Source organism: Poecilia reticulata, linkage group LG23 (genome assembly GCF_000633615.1).
Source record: "Poecilia reticulata strain Guanapo linkage group LG23, Guppy_female_1.0+MT, whole genome shotgun sequence".
Classification (NCBI taxonomy): Eukaryota; Metazoa; Chordata; class Actinopteri; order Cyprinodontiformes; family Poeciliidae; genus Poecilia; species Poecilia reticulata.
This window is the reverse complement of record NC_024353.1, coordinates 7930106-7955382: the sequence shown is the minus strand read 5'-3', so window position 1 is coordinate 7955382 and position 25277 is coordinate 7930106. Positions and strand designations below refer to the sequence as shown.

General features: G+C 37.6%; 3 protein-coding genes and 1 long non-coding RNA gene across 9 annotated transcripts in view; 3 read left to right on the top strand and 1 right to left on the bottom strand.

Moving 5' to 3' along the window:
- On the top strand, nt 1-4851 carry pmch (pro-melanin-concentrating hormone). Its single transcript, XM_008400906.2, has 4 exons — nt 1-236; nt 2107-2521; nt 4379-4508; nt 4596-4851. Exons 2-4 carry the CDS (start codon nt 2297-2299, stop codon nt 4643-4645), a joined length of 405 nt encoding a protein of 134 aa, XP_008399128.1. The 5' UTR covers nt 1-236; nt 2107-2296; the 3' UTR covers nt 4646-4851.
- parpbp (PARP1 binding protein) lies at nt 4716-22386 on the bottom strand. 3 transcript variants are annotated; one of them, XM_008400904.2, is made up of 11 exons: nt 22329-22386; nt 21407-21562; nt 20488-20724; nt 19211-19306; nt 17739-17909; nt 17480-17634; nt 15210-15393; nt 14946-15127; nt 12979-13060; nt 7126-7306; nt 4716-6259 (listed from the first exon to the last, which is right to left on the bottom strand). In XM_008400904.2, the coding sequence occupies exons 2-11, from the start codon at nt 21554-21556 to the stop codon at nt 5928-5930; spliced, it is 1770 nt and encodes a 589-aa protein (XP_008399126.1). In that variant the 5' UTR covers nt 21557-21562; nt 22329-22386; the 3' UTR covers nt 4716-5927. The 3 variants fall into 3 exon arrangements, with proteins under 3 accessions (XP_008399126.1, XP_008399127.1, XP_017158154.1); XM_008400905.2 differs by having other exon boundaries at nt 19211-19300; XM_017302665.1 differs by having other exon boundaries at nt 21407-21574; nt 22329-22351.
- Nucleotides 13254-20565, top strand: LOC108165859 (uncharacterized). Its single transcript, XR_001776179.1, has 3 exons — nt 13254-13364; nt 13981-14071; nt 20477-20565. It is a non-coding gene; the product is annotated as an uncharacterized LOC108165859 (long non-coding RNA).
- The window catches only part of nup37 (nucleoporin 37), a 17866-nt gene continuing 13219 nt past the window's right edge, over nt 20631-25277 (top strand). Inside the window, exons 1-3 of one of the 4 annotated variants that reach the window (XM_008400900.2) lie at nt 20631-20748; nt 23646-23837; nt 23919-24040. In XM_008400900.2, the coding sequence (XP_008399122.1) occupies nt 20722-20748; nt 23646-23837; nt 23919-24040 (341 nt within the window). In that variant the 5' untranslated portion in view covers nt 20631-20721. Of the gene's footprint in view, nt 20749-22614; nt 22719-23642; nt 23838-23918; nt 24041-25277 lie in introns of those variants that run through there. The other 3 variants (XM_008400901.1, XM_008400902.1, XM_008400903.2) reach the window with 3 other exon arrangements.

The window sequence follows — 25277 nt, the reverse complement described above, 5'->3', positions numbered from 1 at the left end:
CTAATAAGTTAACCTTTTTGCCGCGATTGGATTGGTCGAATTCAGCAAGCCCCGTCTTTGAATTGTTTAGAACCAATAGAACGGCACTATATCTGCCCAAAATGATTGACAGCACCGTTAGCCAATCAGAATCGGAATTAGGAAATTAAACGGTTCTCTGAGAGGAATGATTTGAGAGTAAGAAGATAGTGTGGATTTATTGGTGAAAATAACTTTTTCGTGGCAAAACGCCAGAGGTAAGACAATTTATACAGAATAACAATCTCTGTTGTTATTTTTAGCTTTTATATCTGACGCTTTGAGTGTTTTCGTATTTTCGTTTGGGGCGTGGCTTATGTGTTTTGTGGCATCAGTAAATGTAGAAATGGGCTGTATGTGATAACAGCTGTGGCTTGTGTAGTACGATATGTTGCTTTTTTTAGTTGTTTGGAGTGTATAGAAAAAGGTATATATTGTGTTGTAGACTATTTATATGCGCAACACTTTTATGTTCTTTTGTGCTTTTGCTGCTACTTGAAAATACTGTTTTTTAAAAAAAGTCTGGTGACCTTAGAAAAACAAACCTGATAGATGTCAATAACTTTATCTCATTTGTTCTTGAATTTCTTGGCTCTCCTTCATGGCGTCTATACGTAGAGTAATTTCTTGATAATGATTGCATAAAATTAATTTAACATGATCTGGTGAATGATGAGGCCATTGTAGAACAATGAACTCATCTTCATATTTAATAGGAGATTTTGAAATAAATTGAGGTTTGTGACATGGAAGATAGACGCGCTTTTGACATGATCATCAATATGATGGTTTGCTGTGAGGCTTGAACAATGCTCGGTTAGTAAGAGAACAAGAAAATATCGTTTTCCTCACACCATTACACCACCACAAGGCTGAACCTTTGCTCCAAAGCTGGATTGTTTCTTGCCTAGATGCTGTTTGTGCAAAATTCAGACCCTATAATCTGAATGTTGCAACTGAAACTCATCCAGGCAACATGTTTTTCTTTCTCCTTCTGTTCAGTTTTTGGTGAACCCATTTGAACTGTAGGCCTTAGTTTTCCTTTCTTAGCTGACTGTATTTTGTCAAGCAACCCTAGCCTGTTTGGTTCACTGATTGAAATGTAGTTTGTTCAGAGATGCTCTACCTTTCTCCTCTGACACCAACAACATATTTTCATCCACACAATGGCTGCTTATTGGATATTTTTTCTTTTTTCATTGTCTGGTTATGTATCAAAATCCCATTAGATATACAGTCACTGAAACGCCAATTTTTTCCTCAAGTCGTCTTCACCATGTCCAGACACCTAAATGCACCAGGTCTTTGTAATGTGGTTTACTCACTTAGTAGTTGTGTTCATAAGAAAATAAAAAACAATTCCCAGTGATTAATATCGGTATATAGACCGTAAAAACACAAACGGTTTGGTGTTGTTTTTTGTGCAAATATGTTGGTTCACATAAAATTAGACGCAATCTTTCAGCAAGATATAGGAGCTTGTTTTGTCAATAATTCCTTATTATTGATGAAAAAGTACCAATTCCACTCGCAAATTATTTAATTTATAAGACATTTTCCCATGTTTTATGTGAAAAAAATCTGCCAGTGAACATGGGACTTTAAAAAAATCTATATCAAGGAACTATTGACTTAAGTAGCTCATATATCTTGCTGAAAAGATATAAAGATAATAAACTAGATCAAAATACTTAAGATCAAGTGTTTTTGCAGTGCAATAAAATTTAATTCGTAAAATACCTTGAATAAACTAAGAACACGTCATTCTCATGCAGCATTGTGTAAGGATTAGTACTATAAAGTAGAGTTGAGAGGGTTAGTATGTTTAAGACATCCGTTGATGGCTTTTCAGTCGGTTCTGAAAAGCCACAAAGCATGACCCCTATGACCGCTCAACAGGCATCTTTAACCATCCTGCTTCTGTCCTACCGCCTGTTGAGTTTATTTCAGTAAACTTAATACGCCTGCTTATTTTCTGCCCTCTGACCTTTTATGTGACCACTCAACCCCAGTTTGATAAGGATGAAGAATTACAACCAGCATGTTTCTCATCCCATCTCTAATCTCCCCTTTTTTCTCTTTAATTAGATTGTAGATTATTTTGAGTCACCTTTTAAACTTTCCTGTCACCTTCAGCCTTCATAGACAGATGAGTGACTCCATTTTGGTGAGATTTTCCACTATCCTTCACTATATAAAGCAGCTTAATGCCCGGTCACATCAGCTGTTTGATGAGGGAATATCAGACAAGTTCTGAGTGTGAAAGCTGATTTCGACGATGTCCTTCTACTCCCTCCTGTTCTCTTTAATGCTGTTCTCTGAGATGAACAGTCACTTGGTCACAGTGGCCATTCCTTCAACTACAGTAGAAGATGGCGCTGCAGAACAAGAAGGTTTGGACACATTTCTGGCTGATGACGACGTGACTGAACACGCTGCGGTTCCTCTGATGTACAGACGGAGCCTCACAAATGATGCGACATCGAAAATCATCGTCATATCGGTAAGTTTTCCAAAGGATAAAAATTTTTTAGCTGTGTGCGGATTCTGTTTTAAGCAATTTTTTTTCCAGACAGTACAAGTTAATATTAATGTTACAAAAGCTTAATTTGAAATACAATGATTAGAAATGTAATGATTTAGTAATTTTTACCATTTTACTATAGCTGATTATTATTAAAATTCAGGTTTTTCCCCTGAAAACTGGCTAAACCCATTGCTTGGAGCACTAGGGCAGTCATCCAGCCGGCCACCATGTTTTTGAGTTAAAAAAAAGTGTTTAAAGTTGACAGGAAATTTGAAAATATTACTTGATAGTTATGCATTTTTGGAAGACTGAAAGATTAATACCTAAACACCAACAATAAAGTCTTAAAAAAAAAGGCAAGAATAAAAAAAAAAACCTAAGATAAATTAACAATGATAAACCTTTACTTGTGGGGCACAAGTAAAGCCTGGTGGCCCGCCAGGCTTATAATACACTGAGGGAAACCCTGAAATTAATCAAACCAAATATTATTTACACATTGCACATTATTGTTTACATCCGGAAATGTCACTCGTGCTGCTGCGGTGGAGCAATTTGGTCAACAAAATGAAACCTGGAGATGTAGGTATTATTAATTTAGTGCAGTGGAAAGAGAAAATAACAGAAAAACTGTCAATGGATATTTAAAAATCATTCTTCTTATTTCAGGCTCTCTGAATCGGCTATGCTACACACAAGCCCGTTGCCATAGCAACTGACTGACAACAGCTCCACTTATGTATCAGGACTAAAAACGCCAAAAAAAAACATGGAAACATTTCTCACACAAACAACAAAACATTCAGTCTATTTATTGCTATTATTGGTAAGTAATTTTCTGGACACAGCGGTGGTTGATTAGCTCATTTAAACACCTGCGGTACTGTTGATCTTGCAGAGTACTTCTTTTATTTACTTTTTTTTTTTTTTTTTTACGGAACCAAAACACTAAATTCCACAGCACAAGTATATATTAATATTTTCAAAGTCAAGCTAACATAACTAGCTTTTATTTTATTAAAACCTACTAAGCTACGAATTGTGATTCCATTGGACCTTATCTAGTTGTCATAGTATTGACAATGAGTAGCAAAGCACTGTATCCCTTTTTCTTTTATATATACATTTAAGATTTGGCACATTATGTTGACAACTTGACAGCTAAAACCAATGGTAGTCGTCATCGGCAAGCCGTTTTTTGTGTCTATAAGCTAACACCATTAATCTGAATTAATCTACAAACTGGCAAAAGTAATATTTTCCAAACAGCCATAAACATCCATTGTGAGACTTCTTCACAGTGCACATTATCTCCGCTTGACCCTTCTCAGCTGGCCACCATCCAGTCATCTACTGTTAAGTCAATATTTTACCCACACGCCTATAAAATAATTTTACAGCAGTGCTGGAAAACCGGGAAATGCCATTACCCAAAAAGGTCAGATGATCCCAAGCCCATAAAGATTTACTGAAATCACACCAGGAAGAATGATGATATATTGGTGTTTCATGAAACCCTTTGGCTGCAATATGTTTTTCTGCCGATTGTCTCTAGTGTGTCATGAACACAGTGGTTATCTCTGTGGTAATGGGGAACAGAGAGCCATAATTGAAACAACAAAGACATCTACATCTGAGTGAGCCAGAACTTTGGAAAAAACAGGCTACTGTGATATCGTGAAAAACCATGAGGACACATTTGTTCCATTTTCTGAGAGTTGGATCAGCTGATAAAGGGAAATCCAACATCTGCTGAGTGGAAAAATAATCTTTTGAAGCTGTTGTTGCTTCTTGATTATTCAGATTATACATGTGGTGATTAATATATTTTAGGACATGAACCTGGAGGGGCAGCGTATTCGTGGGCTGAAGCGGCGCCATCCTCTGGTTGCAGAACGAAGTTTGGACCGCACACCTGATGAGTTCACTTTGAAAATAAATAAACGAGAAAAAGACCTTGACAGTAAGTATCTGGGAATGTCTCCTCCTTCATTTTTTCACGATGATCAAATCTTTCTTTTGACCAATTTCTATTTTTTCATTCTTACAGTGCTGCGATGTATGATTGGGAGAGTTTACCGGCCCTGTTGGGAAGCTTGAGTGTTTCTCAAATATACTACAAAAATTACACCATAAACATGTCCTCATTCTTAAAAAAAAGTGACAAACATCAACAGAACAGTTTATTAAATGGAAGCTTGTATTGGAATTGTACATAGTAAAAGTTCAAACTTCATATGTAGCAATTAAATGCATTTCTGTTTACATGTATGCAGATAAGTTAGAAATAAAGTGCAATGATCAAATATGGACTCTAAGTTTGATTTTCCCTCCTCACATTGTTCAAGTTTTAAAATGACTTGGGGGGGGGGGGAACAATATTGGCCTTAAAGGTAATTGCATTAAAAAATGCACCTATTTGTTAATTGGATCAGGAACTATTTTCAGATCCAAAAACTAAAACCTTTTTATGCTTTTGGATCTGGAAATATGTCAAAGTACAAAAAGTTGACCAAGAACTTGAAATAAAACAAAGTGTTAAGGTTGTTGAGCTAAAACTGCTAGCTAAAAAGTGTTATCAGTTTTTGCGTCTTGACAACTTAATTGAAAGGCATACATGGCTAACATTTGGCACCTTTGATACTGGGAAAACATCCAAATCTGTAGCCAGAGGCTAGAAATCAGTTGTTTTTTTGTTTTTTTTTAGCGTCTTTAGCAAAATGGGTTAATGCTAATCCTACCTCATCAATAAACTACAGTCAGACATTTCAAGTTATGATCCAAAAGGAAAAAAATACAAAACATCTGGCATGTATAAAATTTAATTGGTAGCAAGAACTTTTGCAATTTATTGCTAGTTACAGCTATTTTAGGTACTTTATTGCTTGGCCCATCTTTGATTTATCCAGACATTAAGACATTTGTCAAAAATTTGTTGCACATAAAATTTTTGCTAGTGGCCAGTTTCTATTTGTAGTTAGCCGTTTCTCTCGGTTTGCTCAGATTATAGTCGGACAGACTCATCATTTTACTGTTTCCTACTCAACCTGTTTACCACTCAATTTGTAGAAATGCATACTTGAGGAAAAACTCATTAGCCAGTTCTAGTTATTGTTTTCCCTTTGTTTAATGTAGGCAAGCTAATTAGCGGCTAAGCTATGATACATATCAATGTCCAAGAATCACAAAAAAACAAAGATCCTGTTCACAAAATTTTTTTTACAGGGACAAAATTTAACGAAAAAGTAGCCAGAATATAAGTCAGGGAACCTGTGTAGGGACAACTGTTTCATAATTTGTGTTCAGGTGAAATTAACCATTTAGCTGACTCAAATTAAGCAAATTTACAATCATATTTTGTCATAAAATCAGTGAAAGAAGCCTAAACTCTAAAGAAACTGGTAAGCTTTCCCTGTCCAGCTATGAGTTTCTTTTTATTTGAAGCCTTGCAGACGTTTTTGCCGGGCACTTTGACTGACACACGGGTGTGCTGTTTCTTCTCCGGAGGTTCATTCTCTGATTCGGTGTGCTGCTCAGAATCCAGCTGCTTCCTCTTATTACCCTTGCTCTGCATCTGAATGCCAGTTTTCCTTTTATTACTTGGACATCCACCTCCGTTTTGAGCATTTCCACTCCTCTGCTCGGGAGCAACCCCCCGCTGTACCTCAAAGCGATCTTTTCTTCGGGATTCACTGGAAGGCTTGGCTACAAAAACTAAAACAACCCAAAAACACGTTTTAATGTTGGAAGCAACTAAAGGTAAACTCACAAAGTGTACTGGAAGTCCAAGCATTGTGTGTGTGTATATATATATATATATATATATATATATATATATATATATATATATGCCATGAAGCAGGAGCCGAGTCTGAATATTCACAGATCAACATTGGAAAAAAGTCTGCGGAGTCATTTTGTTTCTTGCTGTAGATATGGTGGTTTGTACGACAACATATACAATAATTATTTACCAAAATAAATTTTTTTCTGAAATTTTAGATTAATCTTGGAAATGTTCCAGAAAATTTTTTTTTTAAATCTAAAGTTGAAAATTTGCTAGAAAAAACGGAAATTTTGACGTTGATTTCAGACATTTTTAAGAAAACAAAAGTATAAACTTCTGAGTCTCAAGTCAAAAATTTGTTAGCAGAAACTCTGAAATTTCTAAGTTAATCCCAGAAATTTTTAAGGAAAAACCCCCCTGAATTCTCTGAGTTTCAAAAATCAAATATTTTCAACTTTTGAAACTCAAACATTTCTAAGTGTTCTAGCAAATTTTTAACTTTTCAAACTTTTTTCTTCTAGGAAATTTCGGGGATTTGTTTGGGCAGAATTTTACTTTTTTACCCTCTTATCTACATTGGCCCAAATGTGCCATTGCAGGTTAAAGTATTTTACAGTAAGATATTAAATTAATGGTTTAAGGTTTGCTCCATTGAAGAAAATCAAGGTGTAAAGTTTCCCGACCAGTTGTGTAGTAACTCAACTCACAGGTCATGCTAACATTTTGGGTTTTTGTATATATAAATGTACACAAAGTGCCTTTTTCTATTCAACAGGTTGAAATGTGTACCAACCTGCTGTATCTTCTGCCTCTGGGTTGAACCCATCTTCCACAGTTAGGCCGGTTGTTGGTTTTGGCGCTGGGTGAACACAGCTCGGCATCTGGCTGGTGCTTGGGAAGTCCAGCACCCGGTTGAGCGGCGGTTCATCATTGTATGTGCAGGCAAACTGGGATCGGATCACCCTTTGTGTAACCTGAAATAAACCAACAAAATTAACGTGAATGCACGTTTGGTATTTTTTTGTTGTCAAACTTCCTGGATCAACTATTGGTGTTAAGCCACAACAGACAAAGATTATTTTTTTTTTTTAGTGACGAAACTGAAGTCTGACAACAAAGTCGTCATATCGGCGGAATAACTACACAATGTTACCTGAAAAAAGTTGAACAATTTCGAGACCATTTTAATGTGAGCAAAGCTTTGATGGATATCAAGATCTGACGTGACCAGCTCGTCAAATCCGTGTGATTCTTTTGTCAAAATAAAGTTTGCACAATCGTTTCAAAGTCCGTTTGTAGAACCAATATTAAATTATAACTTCATAAAATGCTCAAGATTCCTCATTTTCTTTTTAATTTGTTTTACATAGTGGTATTCTCATAAAATTACTTTAGTTCTCCTGATATGATCTTATTCTGTTAATATTAACTTCTTTCTCACATTATTACAAGCTTATTCTCGTTTTATTATGACTTTATTCTTGTATTCATGTAAAATTCTCACATTATTACAACTTTATTTCCTTATTTTGACTTTGCCGTACAACTTTTGTAGGACTTTCTGCCAAATTAGCATAGCAATTTGTAAAACTGCAGCTCCTTAAACTACTTTTTCCAAGAAATGAGAAGTGTGTGCACTGGAAAACCACTATGACATGACAAGTTGAGTTTATCCTCAAGGGAACATAAATGTCTGTCATTTGGACTGCAAATATCTAGGCATCCTTTGTTTGGAGTTTGGCAGCAGCCATGTTGGCATTACATGGAAGGGGATCGGGACTCTCCAAAGTAATTAATGTCTTTTATTGTGGGTGGCTCGGTGAAATCAGTCTTATATGTCAATATTTGTAATAAAAACATCAAACAATATGACGACGCTGATCGGTATCACTAAATCCAAGTTGATGCCCAGGATTCCTGCCTTTCAAGATGCGCTGAGGGATTTCTTTCTACTTGTGTTTTCAACATAACAACAAAACCAGATGGTTCTTTAGAACTATGACAAAAACAGCAAAACGTAATTAAAATGTTCCAAACTAACTAAAACATACTGCTGTGGGGTCTTCACATGGACTCACCTCGCCCTCTAATTTGATTCAAATCCAAAACTTGTACATAGTTTTAGTTTTATTGCAATAAGCCTAGACTCCGTCACAAACTTCTTTTTTTTTTTATAGTAGTTTTGTTGACAAAATCCTTCAGAAAAGCGATAACTGAATGTTTGCAGCAATAAACATAATATCTAATCAATATTTAGGCTCAGTGTAAGGAAATTAATGTCCTCAGATGGGAGTGGTGTTGCTTTAAGTGGAACCTATTATGTAAAATTAACATTTTACACATTTTTGCACTTAATATTGAGGTTTCTACTGCTTCTGAAAGACATCCCACTTAAAAAAAGAAAACACCTAGAATCTTTTGGCAATAAGTTAATGTTTTTTGGTGTTCAGAAAATGACCCATTAAAAAAAAAACCTTTGGAATGTAACATTACAAATCTGCAGGCCCGTTACCTAGCAACGTCAGCAAGGCCCAGCCCGTTACCTAGCAACCTCAGCAAAGCCCAGCCCGTTACCTAGCAACCTCAGCAGGACTCCAGTGCATTAGCGGGCAAGTGTTTTGTTGTTTACTTACTCTTCTGAAACCACTTGCTGCACTCTTGTCTACTTTTCAAAAATGTACGCTTGTATAATAAGCGCATCTGTTTGCAGCTATTGTCATCGAGTTGGGGGGCGTGGTCGGCAGCAGCTTATTTGGATTTAAAGTGACAAGACGCCCTGAAATAGCTCATTTGGAAACCAGTGCAAAATAGGCATTTCATTATGCAGGAATGATTTTGTACAAAAAAAATGTTACGAACATGTTTTGTATAGCCAAAACACTTATCCTAACCTGTTCAAAAAAGCACTACTGGTCAACTTTTAGCAAGAGAAAACACATTTTGAAGTTTTGCAATGTAATTGTGTTAGGAGGCCGTTTAGATTTTTTGTTAGCTTTTAAAAAGTCATATGTATTGGTAGAGCTACGTCTTTTAGTTGGATATCAACACTTATAGAAGGAAGCAAAGCAGCTTATTCAAAAGTAGAATGGTGAGAGACAAAGGTTCTGACAAAACTGAACGATGCTGAAGACTTGAATCCGTGCCCTATAACACTCAGATCCACCGCTTGATCAACGGCTTTTTAGGATTATCACAATCCGGGGATTTTACCCTTCAAGCCAATGGGTCACAGTGGTGAGAAGAAATCAGAACAGGGGAGAGAGGGGCAAAAAAATACAGCAAATTAAACTGGCTGAGTCCATAAAGTGTTGGTTCTGTTTTTCAGGACAAAAATGACCTAAAGATTCACTTCCAAAATTGAATGTATGATCTGTCCAAAACATTTCCAAAATCTGGAAAACATTTCCAAAATCTGGGTCTGGGAACAAGTATCACCTGTAAGTAGGCCTTTCACGATAATCAATAAATCAATTAATCGCATGATAAATTAAAACAAACTCAATTATTTCCATTTTCACAATTTATCGTTTCTTTTTTTTTCTCTCTTCCTACCAAAAACTGGATGATAAAAGTCTTCAGTCTGGTGCTTTGGTGTCAACTAGCCCCTTTTTGAAGAACAATGTCTACAAAGACTTCAAAATTAATGTTATTTGTTGTTTTGTTTATTTATTTTGGATATTTAAAATGTCTTCCAGTTCCAGTGATAAATGTTGTTAAAGTTTACTGATCTTTTAGGGTGTGTTCTTGTATTATTATTTTGTCATTATCAAAATTTGAGACCATTTGCAAAATGGTCTCAAAACAACAATATTATCATTTATCGCAATAACTTCTGGAACAATTTATCATCCAGCATAGTTTGTTATCGTGACAAGCCTATCTGTAAAGGATTTAACCTCATTGGAATAAAATGCCTCTAATCTACTTTTTATATTGTAGTAAATTCCACTTTTCTGAGATCAGAGTCTGTTGCAAAACAATGTTGAGTGTCATTGCAGGCTGGGTTGGTAGCGCTGGGAAATGCATTTAAAAACGTCTCAAAAACAAAATCAGTCCATCTCCATGTGTGCCAGCTGACGTCAGCGTTCGGTGAAATCACCAGAGAACTCAGGGGGATAAAGTCGTTCAGCAGACAACAAATAACCTTTCATGTTTCTCCGGCTAGACGAGCTGTGCGACTGATACGGCATCTTCAAAGCGAAATGGAAGCGGAGAGCTTCCGCTGGCGGAGTTCAGGAAGCGGTGAGCGGCCCGGGGACCATTACGCCGTATTCAAACAGGAAGCCAGCCAGGTTGTGGGGAGCTAGGATGACATCTGGTAGCTCTATCAAATGAAGGAGCTGCTTCGCTAAATGTGTTCAGCATATGATGTTGGAAAACAACAACGGTTCACGCAGGTGATTAGCTTTAAACATTTCCAAGTCAAAATGTGTGAGGTTAGACAGACATGGGCTACGGTTCACACAACAGGAAAATGCAACCCAAATTTGATTTTCTTGCAAAAATGAGCGACATATAACCACCCAAAAAAAAAAAAAAAATCCAATCTGTTGTTTGCTGTCTTAAATGGTCGTGTCGCATTTTATCCGGCTTTCAAGTCACTCGCTGTGTTTCTATTACAAATAGTGACACGTCTTTGTCACTATTCCGCTAATGTAAAAAAAAAAAAAAAAGCGCAGTTTCACAATTGCAAATTAAATTAATATCGTATATGAAAAAGCTTGATCACGCGATAAGTCATTAAAAATCATGGCAACGACAGATGTAAACATTTACATGAGATATTCATAATTCAGCCATCAGAGGAGCCGTTGGCGTCTGATTCAGCCTCTGGAGTGACAAATTGACCTGTCACAACAAATCAATTAATCACATGATAAATTAAAAGAAACATTTTCATTTGATTGATTTAACGTTTTTCTCTTTTCTCTCTTTCTACCAAAACTAGTCTTCAGTCTGGTGCTTTGGTCTCAACTAGCCCTTTTTATAAAAAAAGAAATTTTTGTCCACAGAGAATTCATAATTCATTTTATTGGTTATTTTCTGTATTTTATTTGGATATTTAAAATGTCTTCCAGTTCCAATGTTAAAAATGTTCATTAGAAATTAAAGTTTATTGATCCTTGAGAACGCGTTCTTGCATTACTTTATTGCTTGAAATAGAATAATGCAAATATTACCGTTTATCGCAATAAGTTCTGGAACAATTTATTGTCTAGCAAAATTTGTTATTGTGACAGGCCTAGCGGCCATACATGGGAGTGACCATGTATGCCACGTTTGGGTGATTTTACAGAAGAGTTATGGATTCAAATGACAACATTTCATGAAATGTCCGATGCTGTGAGAACTCTGGTGGAGACAGATGCACATTGTCCAAAAAACCCCCCAAAAAACAAAAGTAAACCCTCATCCTCCTTCCATTTCCTGTCGTCTTCTTCATCGTTTCCAGCAGTAGTAAACATCCGGTTGTCGATCATGTGACTGATGTGATGCGTAAAAAGTGTTTCCATTGCTCATCATGATCTCATCCTAGCGCAAAAAACATGAATTTTGTCGAAATTGGCACGTTTTTCTTCAGCAAATTTATTTTCGTTATTTCTATTTGGTTAATTCTATGGTTAATGTAAAAACGTAGATGATGATTAGTGAGACATCTCCACCAGAAAAAGCCAGACACAGTAATCAGGACGTAAACAACGGCTGAAAATTACGGTAATGAAATTATGGAAGACGTCTGTGTCGGTGAAGCACATTACATCACAACCTCGCCGCTCTGACAGACACAAGTTGCTAGTAGCTACTCTTTATTTAAAATTAGTAAAGGATCTGTGATGCTGTGGGCCTGCCTCTCTGTCAGAGAACGCTCTGTGGAGTTGTTTTGCACTTACGCTTTGTAAGAACTACAGCAGACATAACGTTTATACCCCTTCATACCTTGCAAATGTTCTTCCACGTGCGTAGAACACAGTTTTATGTGTGAAAAATCAGCGGGGATCCCTGCTAAACTCTCTGTGACAAAGATGCATGGGGAGTGGAACATTTCTTCAGCTGAACCTAGAATTACCGCCTCGCGGTTATTTGCCTCCGTCAACCAGACCGGTTTCGGTTTACCTCCGTGTCTGCTTCTGCTCCCCAGTCATGGCTTTGAATAATAAGCGTTTCTGCAGAGCATCACCATGATAAGGTGAGGCTTGTGCCTCACGTCGAACATCTGGGTAAAAGGTTATTAAGACGGAGCAAAACATCAAGTCTGAACACTCGGAATTAAAGGTTGATGCAGAAAGTGTCTGAAACCAAGAAACCGGGTCAGGAAATAGTGAAATATTGATATTAAATATACAGTATTGTGCATTGCAAGCAAATAGGCAAAGGAATAACCTATCATGAGGCGATGGTTATGAGCCCCCCACAAATAATTCATTTTATTGCCCTGGACTGAAACTGCACACTTGAACCAGCATTAGGAGCTAAAACACAGCTGTGAAAACGTTAACTGTGGAAGTCAGTTGTGAGCTTCAGCTAAGCAAATAAATAATACAGTACCAGGGAGAGATTACAGGATGTAAAGACATTATTTTCAGTGTTTGCACATCTGATTCAATTTGAAGTAACTGATGGTTTGGATTCTGGGGGCTGCTGTTACCTTGGGCTTGAGCAGGTTTAGTCGGCTCTGGACTCTGTTCCTCAGGGGTTCTGGAGAACATCCAATGGACACTTCAGGGGATCTGAAAGCAAGAAGTGAAGTTGTATAAATTAAGAAAGCCAAAAGCTTCAACATGCTTTTTGTATTTGTATTTTTTTTTTCTTTAATCTGTTGTCCCGTCAAAGATCTTCGCAACCATCAGACAACAGACTGCAAACACACCCTCAGGCTGCTATTTTGCTGTATTTTTCTTTCAGATGTTTGATCCGATAAATTGTTCCAGTGTGATGTGGGAGGATTTTCCCCCGTGTGGTTTTATCGAGAGTTGCCATGAGTCCCATGTTGGTCGGATCGCTGCTGCAGGGCTTTTCCCGTTCTCACAGAGTGTAAAAACAGCATAATTTAATTCAAAGTCAGTGTGACAAGCACAAACTTTAGATTTCAATCCTTTTTCCAATATGGACTCCAAAGGAAAACAAGTTTATTGGGACACATCAGACTTGAGTCTGAAAGTATCAGTTCAGGTTTAATAATAACCAATTTAACAGCATAAATTCATATAATAATAACAAAGAAAAACGTAGAATAGGTCCACAGTGTGCTGCTAATATTAACGATTAAAGGTTTGGTTTTCAAGGGAAGTATTTGTGTATCTTCCTTTTTTATTTTTAATAAACTATATTTGAAAAAAAAGATGTTATGTTTTGGATTTAAGAGTTAGTCATTGAAAAAATCTGGAAGATATTTCTATTTTTGTCCTTCTATAACTACAAATACTTATAGAATGACATGTTCTTTTTAGAAAAATTGTGATTCTTTACATTACTGACAGCTAAATGTATACCATTCAGAAGAAATGACTGACAGCAGCTTGAAAAGCAGGAGCTTTAAAAGAAGAAAGCTGCATGTCTTTAAATTATTTCAGCCATTTAACTGATTGAATTAATCAGGTTTTAGTGCAGTCAGCATACAAAACATTCATCCAATTCTCTCTTATTTCAGGGGAACCATACATGAAACAAAAAGGACGGGTCCAACCACAGAACCCTGAGGGATTCCAAAACCAACCCTGGTGGAAACTGGAATCAGTCAGGTGAATCTAACCTGAATATTTTGTTCCGTTAGACAAGAGGGTTGCAGAATGAATCCTTTTTTTTGTGATATTTTGAGAACATTTCTAAATGATCTAAATTCTTATAAAGCATCAGGTTTTAGTCTGTTTCTTTCTGCAAAATTTACATTTTGGATGTTTTTTTTGTACTTCCATTTGGGTCTCTACTTCTTCTATAAATAGGCTAAGCAGTTAAAAAAAAAGAAAACAAAACAACCTAGCTGTTTTTTTTTGGCAATAATTAATGTATTTTGTTGTCTGGAAAATGAGCTCTCTCATAAAACCTCCAGAATGTCCCAAATCAGCAGGCACTGTTACCTAGCAACCTCAGACCATCACCTAGCAACCCAAGCAGAGCTCCAGCATATTTTGCCAGCTGGTATAATGGCTGCTGGAAAAGATACGCGTTTTATTGTTGATTTACTATTCAGAAACCACTTCCGGCATTCTTGTTGGTTGTGGAGGAGGCTCCACTTTTGCTTTTCAAAGATATTTGGTTATCTGTCTGCAGCCATTTTCACATGCGAGTGTAAATGTTAAGTTGCCAACAGCAGCTTATTTAGGTTTAAAGTGGCAAGAGGCCGTAAAACAGCTCTTTCTGAGAGGAGCTCAAAATCTGCAGAGCAGAGCAGACTTAAATCTCATTATGTAAGAAATATTTTATGCAAAAAACAAATGAACATGCTTTGTATCACCCATAGACCTAACCTAACCTGTTCCAGGAAGTGTTGCAGCTCATCTTTAAACAACTTCTTCGGAAGATTACATAAAAACTTCCCTTTAAGCTCTTAAAAAAACCCAGTGCCCAGTTTGTGCTAGCTGAACTCAGACTCTGCTTTTTGAGCTTGTGACCAACCTGAACAGCGTGAGGACACAGGTTCCCTCGGCTCCGCTGAGGACCGGCTGGTCTTCAGACAGCAGGTCTGCCTTGTTACCACACGGCGGAGCCACGGCTTCTTCGTCAAGCAGCGCTGTTAGCACCTTTACCGTTTCTCGCCCTCCGTATGCAGTGGCGTGGTTGACAGCGTAAGCTTTTGGCTGAGAACGGAAACGGCTGCAATCAGAACTTTACAGTGAAATCTAATAGCGTAGAGCCTTTAGAGATGAGGATGACGATTACCCTAGCAGGACTTATACCCGTCCCATCCACATTAGCAGCTTGTTTCTGGGTCTGGTGAAGCTGGACAATCCTCTCTTTTAGCTCTTTTGTAGTTTCTTCTGCAGCAGCGTAAACTGGATCCCCAGTACTGCGTCCTTTCACCAAAGCTGCTCTGATGGCGGCCAGCAGCCTGGCTCCACATTCACTGAAGGAAGTAAAAAAAAAAAAAAAACTAAATTCTCCAGACACCATGTTGGCATTTACACACAAAGAAACAACCTAAAATAGTAAAGGTTTAAATTGATTTTACTGTCAGACAGTGAGAAAATCTTCAACCGAGTAAAATCAATAACTGTATATATGGTGATAGACTTTTGATCGATATCAATAAATGATATCTGATATTCAATAATTTCACTAAAACCTCACTGTAAGCAACTACTAAAACTCTTACAAGTTTGGTGGAATCCACTCACTCTCTCACTCTGGTTGCCTAGCAACTTGCTCACTCTATGGTTACCTAGCAACAACCTGTTGAGTAACTGACACAGCAGCAGTTTAAGGTTTCACCACCGCCTCATAACTTGTTAGAAACAAACAACAAGTGAGTGAAAGCTGAATGAAACAGTAAATGCCACGACACTATGTAGTTTGGCAGCTTTTCAGATATTTAAAACAAAAAAACGAATCAATATTTATCATTAGACGGATATAAAACACTTATATTGTGACATATCGTCCAACAGAGTACGTAAATACTCAATTTTAAGCACTCACAAGATATACTGCAGCTTTGCTTTCAGTTATTTGGACATTGGCTTTAAAGGCAAAGCAAACGCATTTCAGTGTTTTTATTTCATTGCAATGCTTTGCCAATAGTAATAGTTGTGAAAAATGTTCCCAACTTGTAATAAAGTCACCTTGCACTCAGCCGTACCTTTCAGCATTTACTGGATTCATTGTTAAGTGCACTAAGGCATGCAAGAAAAGACGTCCACAAGGTGGAAAGGTGGTGCTCCGACCGTGACCCAACACTGAGGCTCAGTAACAATATCACTTGGGAAAACAGATGTTCGCTGAACGAGGGGCGCTGAAGGTGTTTGAGGGAATACAGTACTCTGCTGAGAACGTAAAGGCCCTGCTTGTTGAAAGATGCATGTTGGACGAGGTAATCAACATCTCATTAGTCGGGATGAACTGAAAAGCCCTCTGAAAAGCAGCTGGAGTTCACACTGCATAAACATGACAACATGTTATGTCTGAACAGAAAGAGATTATTTCACTTCAGGGACTGAAGACCTGAAACGGCTTTCCCTTGCAAATCTACGTGATTGAACGGAAAAATCATTTCTGATAATCGCTTTTGTTGTGGCGCCAAGCTCCTTGACGTCTAAACCTGATCTGTAATGATGTGCAGAGCGCAACGATTGATCAAAGTCAGGGAACCAGAAGAAGCCCGGCTTTGATGTTGCAAAACTTAACACGCTTATCTTGTGTTGTCTTGAAAAAAAAAAAAAAATGAATTGGATTTTTCTGAAATAAGAACCTGCTTTTGCACAGGTGTATTTTCTGACTACAGGTGTGAATAAGTGAATACGTGTGCTGGCCTGCTCCTTATCCAGGAAGCTGGAAAAATTCCCACCCTCTTACCTTGAACAGGATGTGCCTGGTTTGGCTTTCAGGCACATCCTGAGAGCTAAATGTGCTAAAGTAAAGTGATTTCACCACAAAGGAAAGAAATGTTAACTTTAATTTAAGATTTATTTTTACTTGTGTAATTTTATTATAAACTACCACTACTTTTACTTGAATGAAATTTCCGGACTTTTTCCCCTCTGAATGAAAAACAAACATGTTTTAACCAAAAACTCGAGCAGCTTCTGTTAAAGTTTCATTATTTTTTAATTGAAAGACACTGATTTGGTAACATTTTCTTTTATCTAATTTTGTTACTTCTAATAATTATTATATCCTTAAAATACCAACATTTCCTGTAAACTTTATATTTTGGACTACCTGATTGTGTAATTTTTAAATATGAAATGATTAATAATTATTTTATAGTTACTCAGTAGTTGGGCAGACTTTTTAATTTCTTGGATGGCTACTTTTTACTTTTACTTGAGTAAAAATATGTTGAAGTAGTGCTACTCTTACTACTACAAGTTTTTACCCAAAGAGTACCTTAAAAACTACCACGAATCTTTAACTCCAGACAAGAATATCAAGTACAAATTAACAAGTTACACTGTGAACTGCAGTCCAAGTTGGGATGAAGCTGTGCTGCGTACCTTGGGTCAGAAATTTCCCCCAGTATTTCCTCCAGGTTGTCCATGAACTGGACGTAGTCAGACAGGCCTTTGATATGCTTCCTGAGGGGATCAGACTCTGCGGGTGCGTAGCCCTTCCCTCCAATCTGGATGGCTCTAACAAAAGATGTCACAGCCTGAAAAGGCCACAAAAAACCCCCCAAATGTTGCAGCTACAAAAAAGACTCCATGTTTAGTTGTGCTGCTAATGTGTGAACTGAATAAATGTGGATCTTCTTACCAGGAAGAGAGATGTTTGGCTGTCTCGCGCGGCACGCTTGACGTCAGTGAATGCCTGCCGTTGCAGAGAGCGACAGGGAACGTTGAGGGTGAGGGCCAAGGCCATGTCGTTCTTAGAGTTCACCAGCAAACTCAGATAGGAGCAGAAAACTCGCCTCACTGCCATTTTTATCTGCGCCAACAAACAGAAAACAGATCATTTTAGCATAAAGATGAATCATTTAATCACAGGAAATATTGTTTTAGCAACACAATCAGCAGGTATCTGTTATTAGAGAAGTCAGGCATTAAACATGAAACCAGACTGAAAGGGGGACGGATAGATGTAGGAATGAAATGATTAATTGGATTAATTACAATGAATCACAATGAATCACGATTAATTGATTATCAAAATAATCACCAGCTAAGTTCGTACTTAATTACATGGTTATCAATTATTACCTGACATGTAGACTCAAAAAAGGCTATTTGCTGAAAAAAACGACCCTTTCGTAGAGGAAATTAAGTCAAAAATGTTTCACTCAAAACTCCTCAAGCTGATTGACTGATGAGAGAATGAATCAGGGTTTCTCCCAGTGTCTTATAAGCCTGGCGGGTCGCCAGGCTTTACTTGTGCCTCCACCAGACTTGGCATTGCTTATCTACTTAACTTTTTTTTTTATATTTGCATTTTTAAGTCTTTAAAGTTGGTGTTCAAGTATTAATCTTCCAATAACACATAATTATCAAGTGATGTTTTCAAATTTCCTGTCAACTTTAAACATTTTTTAACTCAAAAACACGATGGGCCGCTGGATGAATAACTGCCCTAGCGCCTCAACCACCAGGCTTAGCAAGTTTTCTGAGGGGAAACCTTGATGAATAGATTGATGAATTGATGAATGGATTGATAGATTGATGACAGCAGAACAGGTGGAAAAAACGAGTAGACACACAGATGGATAAGTGAATATCCATTCAACAACTTACTTTTTTTTCTTTTTTTTTGCATTTGCAGTGAATTTCTACATTTTTCTCCTTTTATGTTCGGTACTTTGTAAACAATTCACCAAAATCTCAGATTATATCAGAAAGGGCAAATATAACGGTTGTTTCACAGCAAAGCACTCAAACTTGGGCTGTTTTGAGCTCATAAAGAATGAAAGCGCCCTAAAAGTGGTAAAATAGAAGCAAGTCTTGGCTGAAACCTCATAAATTAGCAAGTGACAGAAGGAGGAAGCAGACTGTGTTACAGAAGCTCCTGTTGAGCTCCACACCGAGCCAAGTGTTAAACATCCGCGCCGTAATTGATTTCACATTACACTCTGAAACCTGAGTGATGTGATATAGAGTTCCTGTCAATAGGAACAGGATGGTTTCCAGACCAGAAAGGCTGGAAAAGCAAAAACCTGGATCAGAGCAAGCAGGTAAAAAGGCTTGCACACTGCTATAAGTGGAAACAGAGAGGATTTATTACAGGATTGGGCCTACCTGGGAGCGGCAGCGCCTGCTTTGACTAGACGGCGTTAAAGGAGCTGATGAATCTGGGGTTTCCATGTTACCTGACAGGAACTCAAACAGCTGGATCTTGGTAAAGGAACAAGCAACATGTTAGAGTTTTCCACTATTTTACCATTTATTTATACTTCTTCAACTATCACCTTTATTTTTGTAGTAACATGTTTTCTTGGGATTTTATGTGACCAATGAAAAGTTAAGAAGTGGAAGGAAAAGTGCTTGAAAATCTGAAAAGTGTGGCACACATTTGTATCCTGAGCAGGGGTGAACCGACTTCCTTAATTTTGGGAGGTTGGTGATCGGCCTATACTTTCATGTGAAAGTATAGTATTATTTACTTCTGCAAAAGACTAAAAATCAATCCCTGTTGTCTTCTGCTTTTCGGTGAGAGAGGTTTAACTTAGGGATGCACCATGTGGCTGATATCCGATGTGCCGATATACTAAAAATAATTTGGCTGATAACCGATACCAATGCCAATATTTTTTTTCCTGTATCTACTTACTGAAAGTACATGGTTTTCTCTACTGTGGAATTAAAATACTGCATTATCTTTGTCAGGTTAGCCTGCTGCCAAATGTAAAATGCTAAAAAGGAGGCTAAACTTTCAACTTGCATTATGTTTTATGTCAAATTCATTCATGACATCTGCTCTCTCTAAGCCAAGGTCAACACTCACAGTGCAAATTTGTAAATCTTCACAAAGCTAAACTCAACTTGTTCACAAGCAAATATCCAAATAACGGTAACCGGAGATTGGCCAAAAAACTGCAATCAGTGCAGCTCTAGTCATGAGTCATTAATTTATAAGGAACTGTTGGTTGGAGCTGAAGTTATAGATCATTTATCCTGCCATCTATCATTTACTATAATTTCTTATGATGGTAAATTCCAATTAATGATGTATAAAACTCTAAAACTGTTTTTAGGACTGTTGTACAATTAGTGTAATCAATTTTCCCTGCAGAAAATAATCCTTGTTTGCCATTTGTTGTCAATCATGCTGATAATGAAGTTGACACAACTGCTGGACTGGATTTTATTTAGTGCTATCAATGTAAAAGGGGGCAGAAATGTGAAAACCTCACACTTTCCTTTCTTAATCGCAATCATCCACATAAAATCCCCAAAAATACGTCAAAAGTTTGTATTTGGAATGTGAAAAACTGTTGAAAAGTCATTTATTATCCTCATCTCTATCTCTTCTAATAATAAAACATTGATTTTGATATCGTCCAGCTCCTGCTCACCGCGCTCACAAGTTCCTCCGGATCCGAACCCGCCGCTCTCAGCTCCTTGTTCAAGGCCAGAACATCCGTAAGGTCCACAGTGTTGGAGCGTTTCAGGAAAGATTGGTACACCTCCAGGAAGAGCTCGGAGTTCTCCAGGCGAGCGGCGCCGGGTGGCGGCAGGTGAAGTTTGTCCAGCAGAAGGTGTTTCCACGCCATCAGGACGTCGCTCAGATCCACCTTGAACTCTCCCTGATGCTGTCGACGGGAGGAGAAGAGATGGTGAGTACTAACAGCCAAGGACAAATCGAGGCAGGAGCAGAAACTAAAACAAAACCAAAAAAAAAAAAAAGAATGCAACTGGAAGGCTGTGCAACATCAGGATGTGAAGAGATGAGTTTAATTTGTACTACTTTGTTTAATAAACCTTAATGGTAGGGAAAATAAGAGTGTCAGTTATTAATATTAACATGTAATTAAAGCATTTTTTTCCAGTATGCCTCATTTTGTCCAGAAAATCTCTTCCAAATGGAAGAACTTTGTTAGACTGCATTACAAAAGGAAAAGGTTTTTTTTTGTAATATTGAATTGCTTTCCCGGGATAAACATACTTAAATTAAATTTTGAGGTTATGCTGCTGCAGCAGAACATTTACTTTAAAGCTGCAGTACGTAACTTTTATTAAAAATGTTTATTAGTCTCCCAATCTTTCAACAATGCATAATTATCAAGTGATATTTTCACATTTTCTGTCAACTTGAAACATTTTTTAACTCAAAAACACAACGGGCCGCTGGATGAATGACCGCCCTACCGTCCAACCACTGGGCTCAGCAAGTTTTCTTGAGGAAACCCTGCTCTTGGATACCTTAACTATTATTTATTTGTTAATCCTGGTTACATTTTTGAATACTAACAAATAGAGAAGCTAATCTGCTACCTGCTTGTTGACCTCAGCCATGGCCAACTGAAGCGCCATCAGCATGCTGTCGGCTCCGTGGACGGTGGTCCTCTCTGATGGTAAAACCCTGTGGGACTCCTTTCTGAAGGTTTTTACCATCAGCTTCAGATGTTCTGCGAATGCTGTCATTGTTTCCTAAAAGAAAAGCTACAGAAAACTGTCCTGAACATTTACAAGTACATCTAAAATACTGAAATATCATGAGACGCTCAATATTTGTCAAGAGCTTCCGATAGTGGAACTCGTACAGATTTATTACATATGTGGTGAAATATTTCAAGCCTTTATTTGTTGTGTTTTTTGTGATTAAGTCTTGCAAATAATGAAAGCCAAAAATTTTGTGTCTCTGAAAATTTGAGTATTACATAAGATCAATGAAAAAATTTTTATCTTCAGAAATTTCAGGATTCTGAGAAGTACAACCATTTTTATGCAATTAATACTTGGTTGGGGCTCCTTTTGCATGAATTACATCATGGCAATTTTTTTTATCTGTTTATAGAGGGTTCCACTTTTTACAGATTTTCCCTTATGGGCTGACTGACATGTTTGCTGGCAGTTTATTATTTTAATAAAGCAGACAACCACATAAAATGTTAAAATACATTAAGATAAATTTACAATAATTACCAAGCATATTACATGCACTCATTGAAATGCCAAATAAAAAAGCTAAGTCTAAATAAAGTAAATTTAAAAGTACACCACGACTGATTCGTGTTGATTTCTTTCTAAATGGACAATAGCTCCCTGAGAGCCTACAACTTTAAATTATTTAACAGTCGTTTTGAATTAATACATTTTTTTCTTTTTAAGTATAGTTGTATTTATGCCTCCGTTATTATTGTTCTGGCATACATTTATAGAAATGTCAATAAACTTTGGATTAATCAGTTCTAACCTGTTATAATGTTCCCAGCCTTCAGCAGCGAGTCAACCAGAAACCAGCTGCCGATTTGAACGTTTAAATCTACGATGACGTTTTACCTTCCAGCCAATCAGCTCTGAGCAAGAATCAGTTGTTTTTTTTCCCGATATTGTTTTGAATGTCCGTCAAATTTTGCGACGTTGTGATAGTACATTTTTAAAATATTGATATAGAAAAGACTTGAATAATATTTTATTGCAGTAGTTTGTAAACTAACTCTATATTTGTGGGTTTGTCTAACACCCATCCTCCCTAATTTTTTCAGTCAATGGTACGCTCCGGTGACGTATTCGGAAATAGGGCAGAAAACATTTCCAAGGCGCGCTGTATTTGATTCAGCGAGCCCATTTAAAGACCAACTCGGTAAATATTCACGTTATATTTGCGTTTATGATATGAACACACCCTTATAACAAAACTAATTCATCTGTGGTCCATTTGGACTATGAAAGTAGACAACCTTTATACTTCGTATCCATGTGACTTTTACGCTTAGCTTCAACACCTGTCGTTTTAGTAAAGAAGAATACGTTTGAGTTAAGAAAGACGGCATGAACTGTTTATTACTGCTAAATACCAGCCATACTTCAGGAGAAGCTGTACATAAGTGATTTGTTACGATTGTATGTATTATTTAAGCTTACTTCCAGCAAATCAGAGGGAAATTATGTGTATAGTTAATTAACACTTCGTTCCAACAAATATGGACAAAAGTAGGAAGACACAAAAGCATTCGTAGTCAATCTTACAAATTAAAAAGAGTAAATTTTGTATTGAACTTCCCCGCACAGGTTAAATTTTTTACCCATTTTTAAAAAAAAATTATTTTAAGATGAGTCAGTTTGCATGGAAACCCTCAGCTCTAAGTGTCTTCTGCAGGCTTTAACCCTGATGTTTCTGTGACGTTCCTGGGGTCTTCTTGTTCACTGCTGTTCTCTATAAAAACCTCTGAACCCTTCACCGAACAGTGTTATTTATACTGGGATTATTGGGTGTCCTCTGTAGGGAACTGGTTGCAGGAGGTGTCAGAATAAAGGGCTAGGTACGACTCTGTGCTGGTTAATCTCATAAAATCCCCGGAAAGTAAACTGAGGCTTGAGGTAGTAACATTATGTTCTAGCATGGGTTCTGCTTTTCCTACTGGACTGAATCTAAGTTTAATTTTAACAACCTGTATCTGTTTATTCAGAGATGAAAATCTGCCTTTTACAGTGTCAGCCAAAGCTTATCGTTCGTCTGCGAACTAATGTGGCTTGTCTGTTTCCTGTTTTATTGCTGCGCTTCCAGTAGATCTCTGACCTGAAGCCAACTTTGCCAGATCCCGACATGCAGGAGGACCTGACCCGCAGTCCCAGCTACACAGTGACGTGTGAGGACTATGTCCACGTGGTCGAGTTCAGCCCTTTCAGCTCGGGTTCTCCTGCCTCTCTGCTGGCCTACGGTGGAAACCAGTATGTGGTGGTGGGCACCTGCCTCTTCCAAGTAAGAGATGTGGCTCCACGCTGCCAGATTTACCCACCGCAGTGTTTGTCTTTGCCGTTAAACACGAATCTGCTTCCGCAGGAGGAGGACATGGAGGTGGACGGGGTCCAGTTCAATGCTCTCCGAGTTTTTCATCATGACTTGCGGGTTGACGCTCTGGCTTGGAGTCCCGAGTCGCGGTTGGACAGGATACCCACCATCAGGTATCGCCTTTCAAGATAATTCACATGTTGACTGGTAACGGCATATTGTATCATTAAGGATTAGATATGCTGTTTGTTTTGCAGCCCACACACAATGCAAAGGTTTCACTGACATCCATGTTCAGGAGTTTAAGTTTATTTTTGCTCTAATATCAACCACAAGAGCCCCTTGGCTGCTCAGATGCTTCTTCATTGGTGCGATAATCCAAATGCTTTGCTTGGAAGTGTTTGATTAGGGCTGCAAGTTGGCTGTTGAAAGGACTTTTTTCACTTGGAGGCTCAATGTGCTACACAGCTGGAAGCAAGGTTTAATATCTGCCTGATTGGAAAAGACTTGCCCTCTTCGTCTTCTAATGTAATTGAATTAATTTTGTTTCCTGTGACAGTTGAACTGCAAGGATAAAAATGTGATGTATAGGCAAAAAAAAGCTTCTTTCTGGATTAAAGAAAACAACCTCAAAGCTATTACTTTTACAGCTCTGGGAAAAATTAAGAGACCACTTAAAATGATCAGTTTATTTGATTTTACTTCTTTTTATAGGTATATGTTTGAAGAAAATGAACATTGTCTTTTTATTTTATGAACTATTGACATGTCTCTGAAATTAGAAGCAAGAATGTAGTATTGCAGAAAAATAACCAAAAAATGCAGTACTTTCAGACCTCAAATAATGCAAAGAAAACAAGTTCATGCTCATTTAGAAACAATACGAATGTTTTAACTCAGGAAGAGTTCAGAAATCAATATTTGGTGGAAAAACCGGGAGGTTTTCAATGAGGTTCAGTGCTGTGGGCTGTCGTTTTTCCAGAGCTGTATTTATTTAAGTATTACTCTTGAAAAAAATCAGTTAAGCTGTTAATTTTCATTGCGTTATTTTTAAACTATCAAGCAAAAATAAATATAGAAAAATAATTGATTTTTTTCCCACCTTACTTCACCTCTGATTTGAATTCAACTCACGTCACTAAATTTGCTTCGCAACCAGGTCCCTTCAGTTGGACAGTTTTCAGCAGTGGACAGCGGAGTCTCAGTCAGTTTTCTAAGGGATGTAGCAGTGCTGGATTGCTCCAACTCATCGTTAATCGGATAAAACGCTGCAGGAAGCCGCTGCAGGCGGCGGCTCAAACCTGTCACCAGTCTCTAACAGAGATGAGAAACACGAGCTCAGCCTGTGATGCTTTCCACCACTTTTAGCAACAATCCCACCCCATGGTGTGTTTGTGAAATAATTTGACC

Coding starts and splice junctions, on each gene's coding strand:
- pmch (XM_008400906.2), top strand. CDS start 2,297: ATGTCCTTCTACTCCCTCCTGTTCTCTTTAATGCTGTTCTCTGAGATG. Junction 2,522..4,378: donor CGAAAATCATCGTCATATCG/GTAAGTTTTCCA, acceptor AATATATTTTAG/GACATGAACCTGGAGGGGCA. Junction 4,509..4,595: donor ACGAGAAAAAGACCTTGACA/GTAAGTATCTGG, acceptor TCATTCTTACAG/TGCTGCGATGTATGATTGGG.
- parpbp (XM_008400904.2), bottom strand. CDS start 21,556: ATGACAGCATTCGCAGAACATCTGAAGCTGATGGTAAAAACCTTCAGA. Junction 15,128..15,209: donor CGGGTATAAGTCCTGCTAGG/GTAATCGTCATC, acceptor TTCCGTTCTCAG/CCAAAAGCTTACGCTGTCAA. Junction 6,260..7,125: donor AGAGGCAGAAGATACAGCAG/GTTGGTACACAT, acceptor GGGTTGTTTTAG/TTTTTGTAGCCAAGCCTTCC.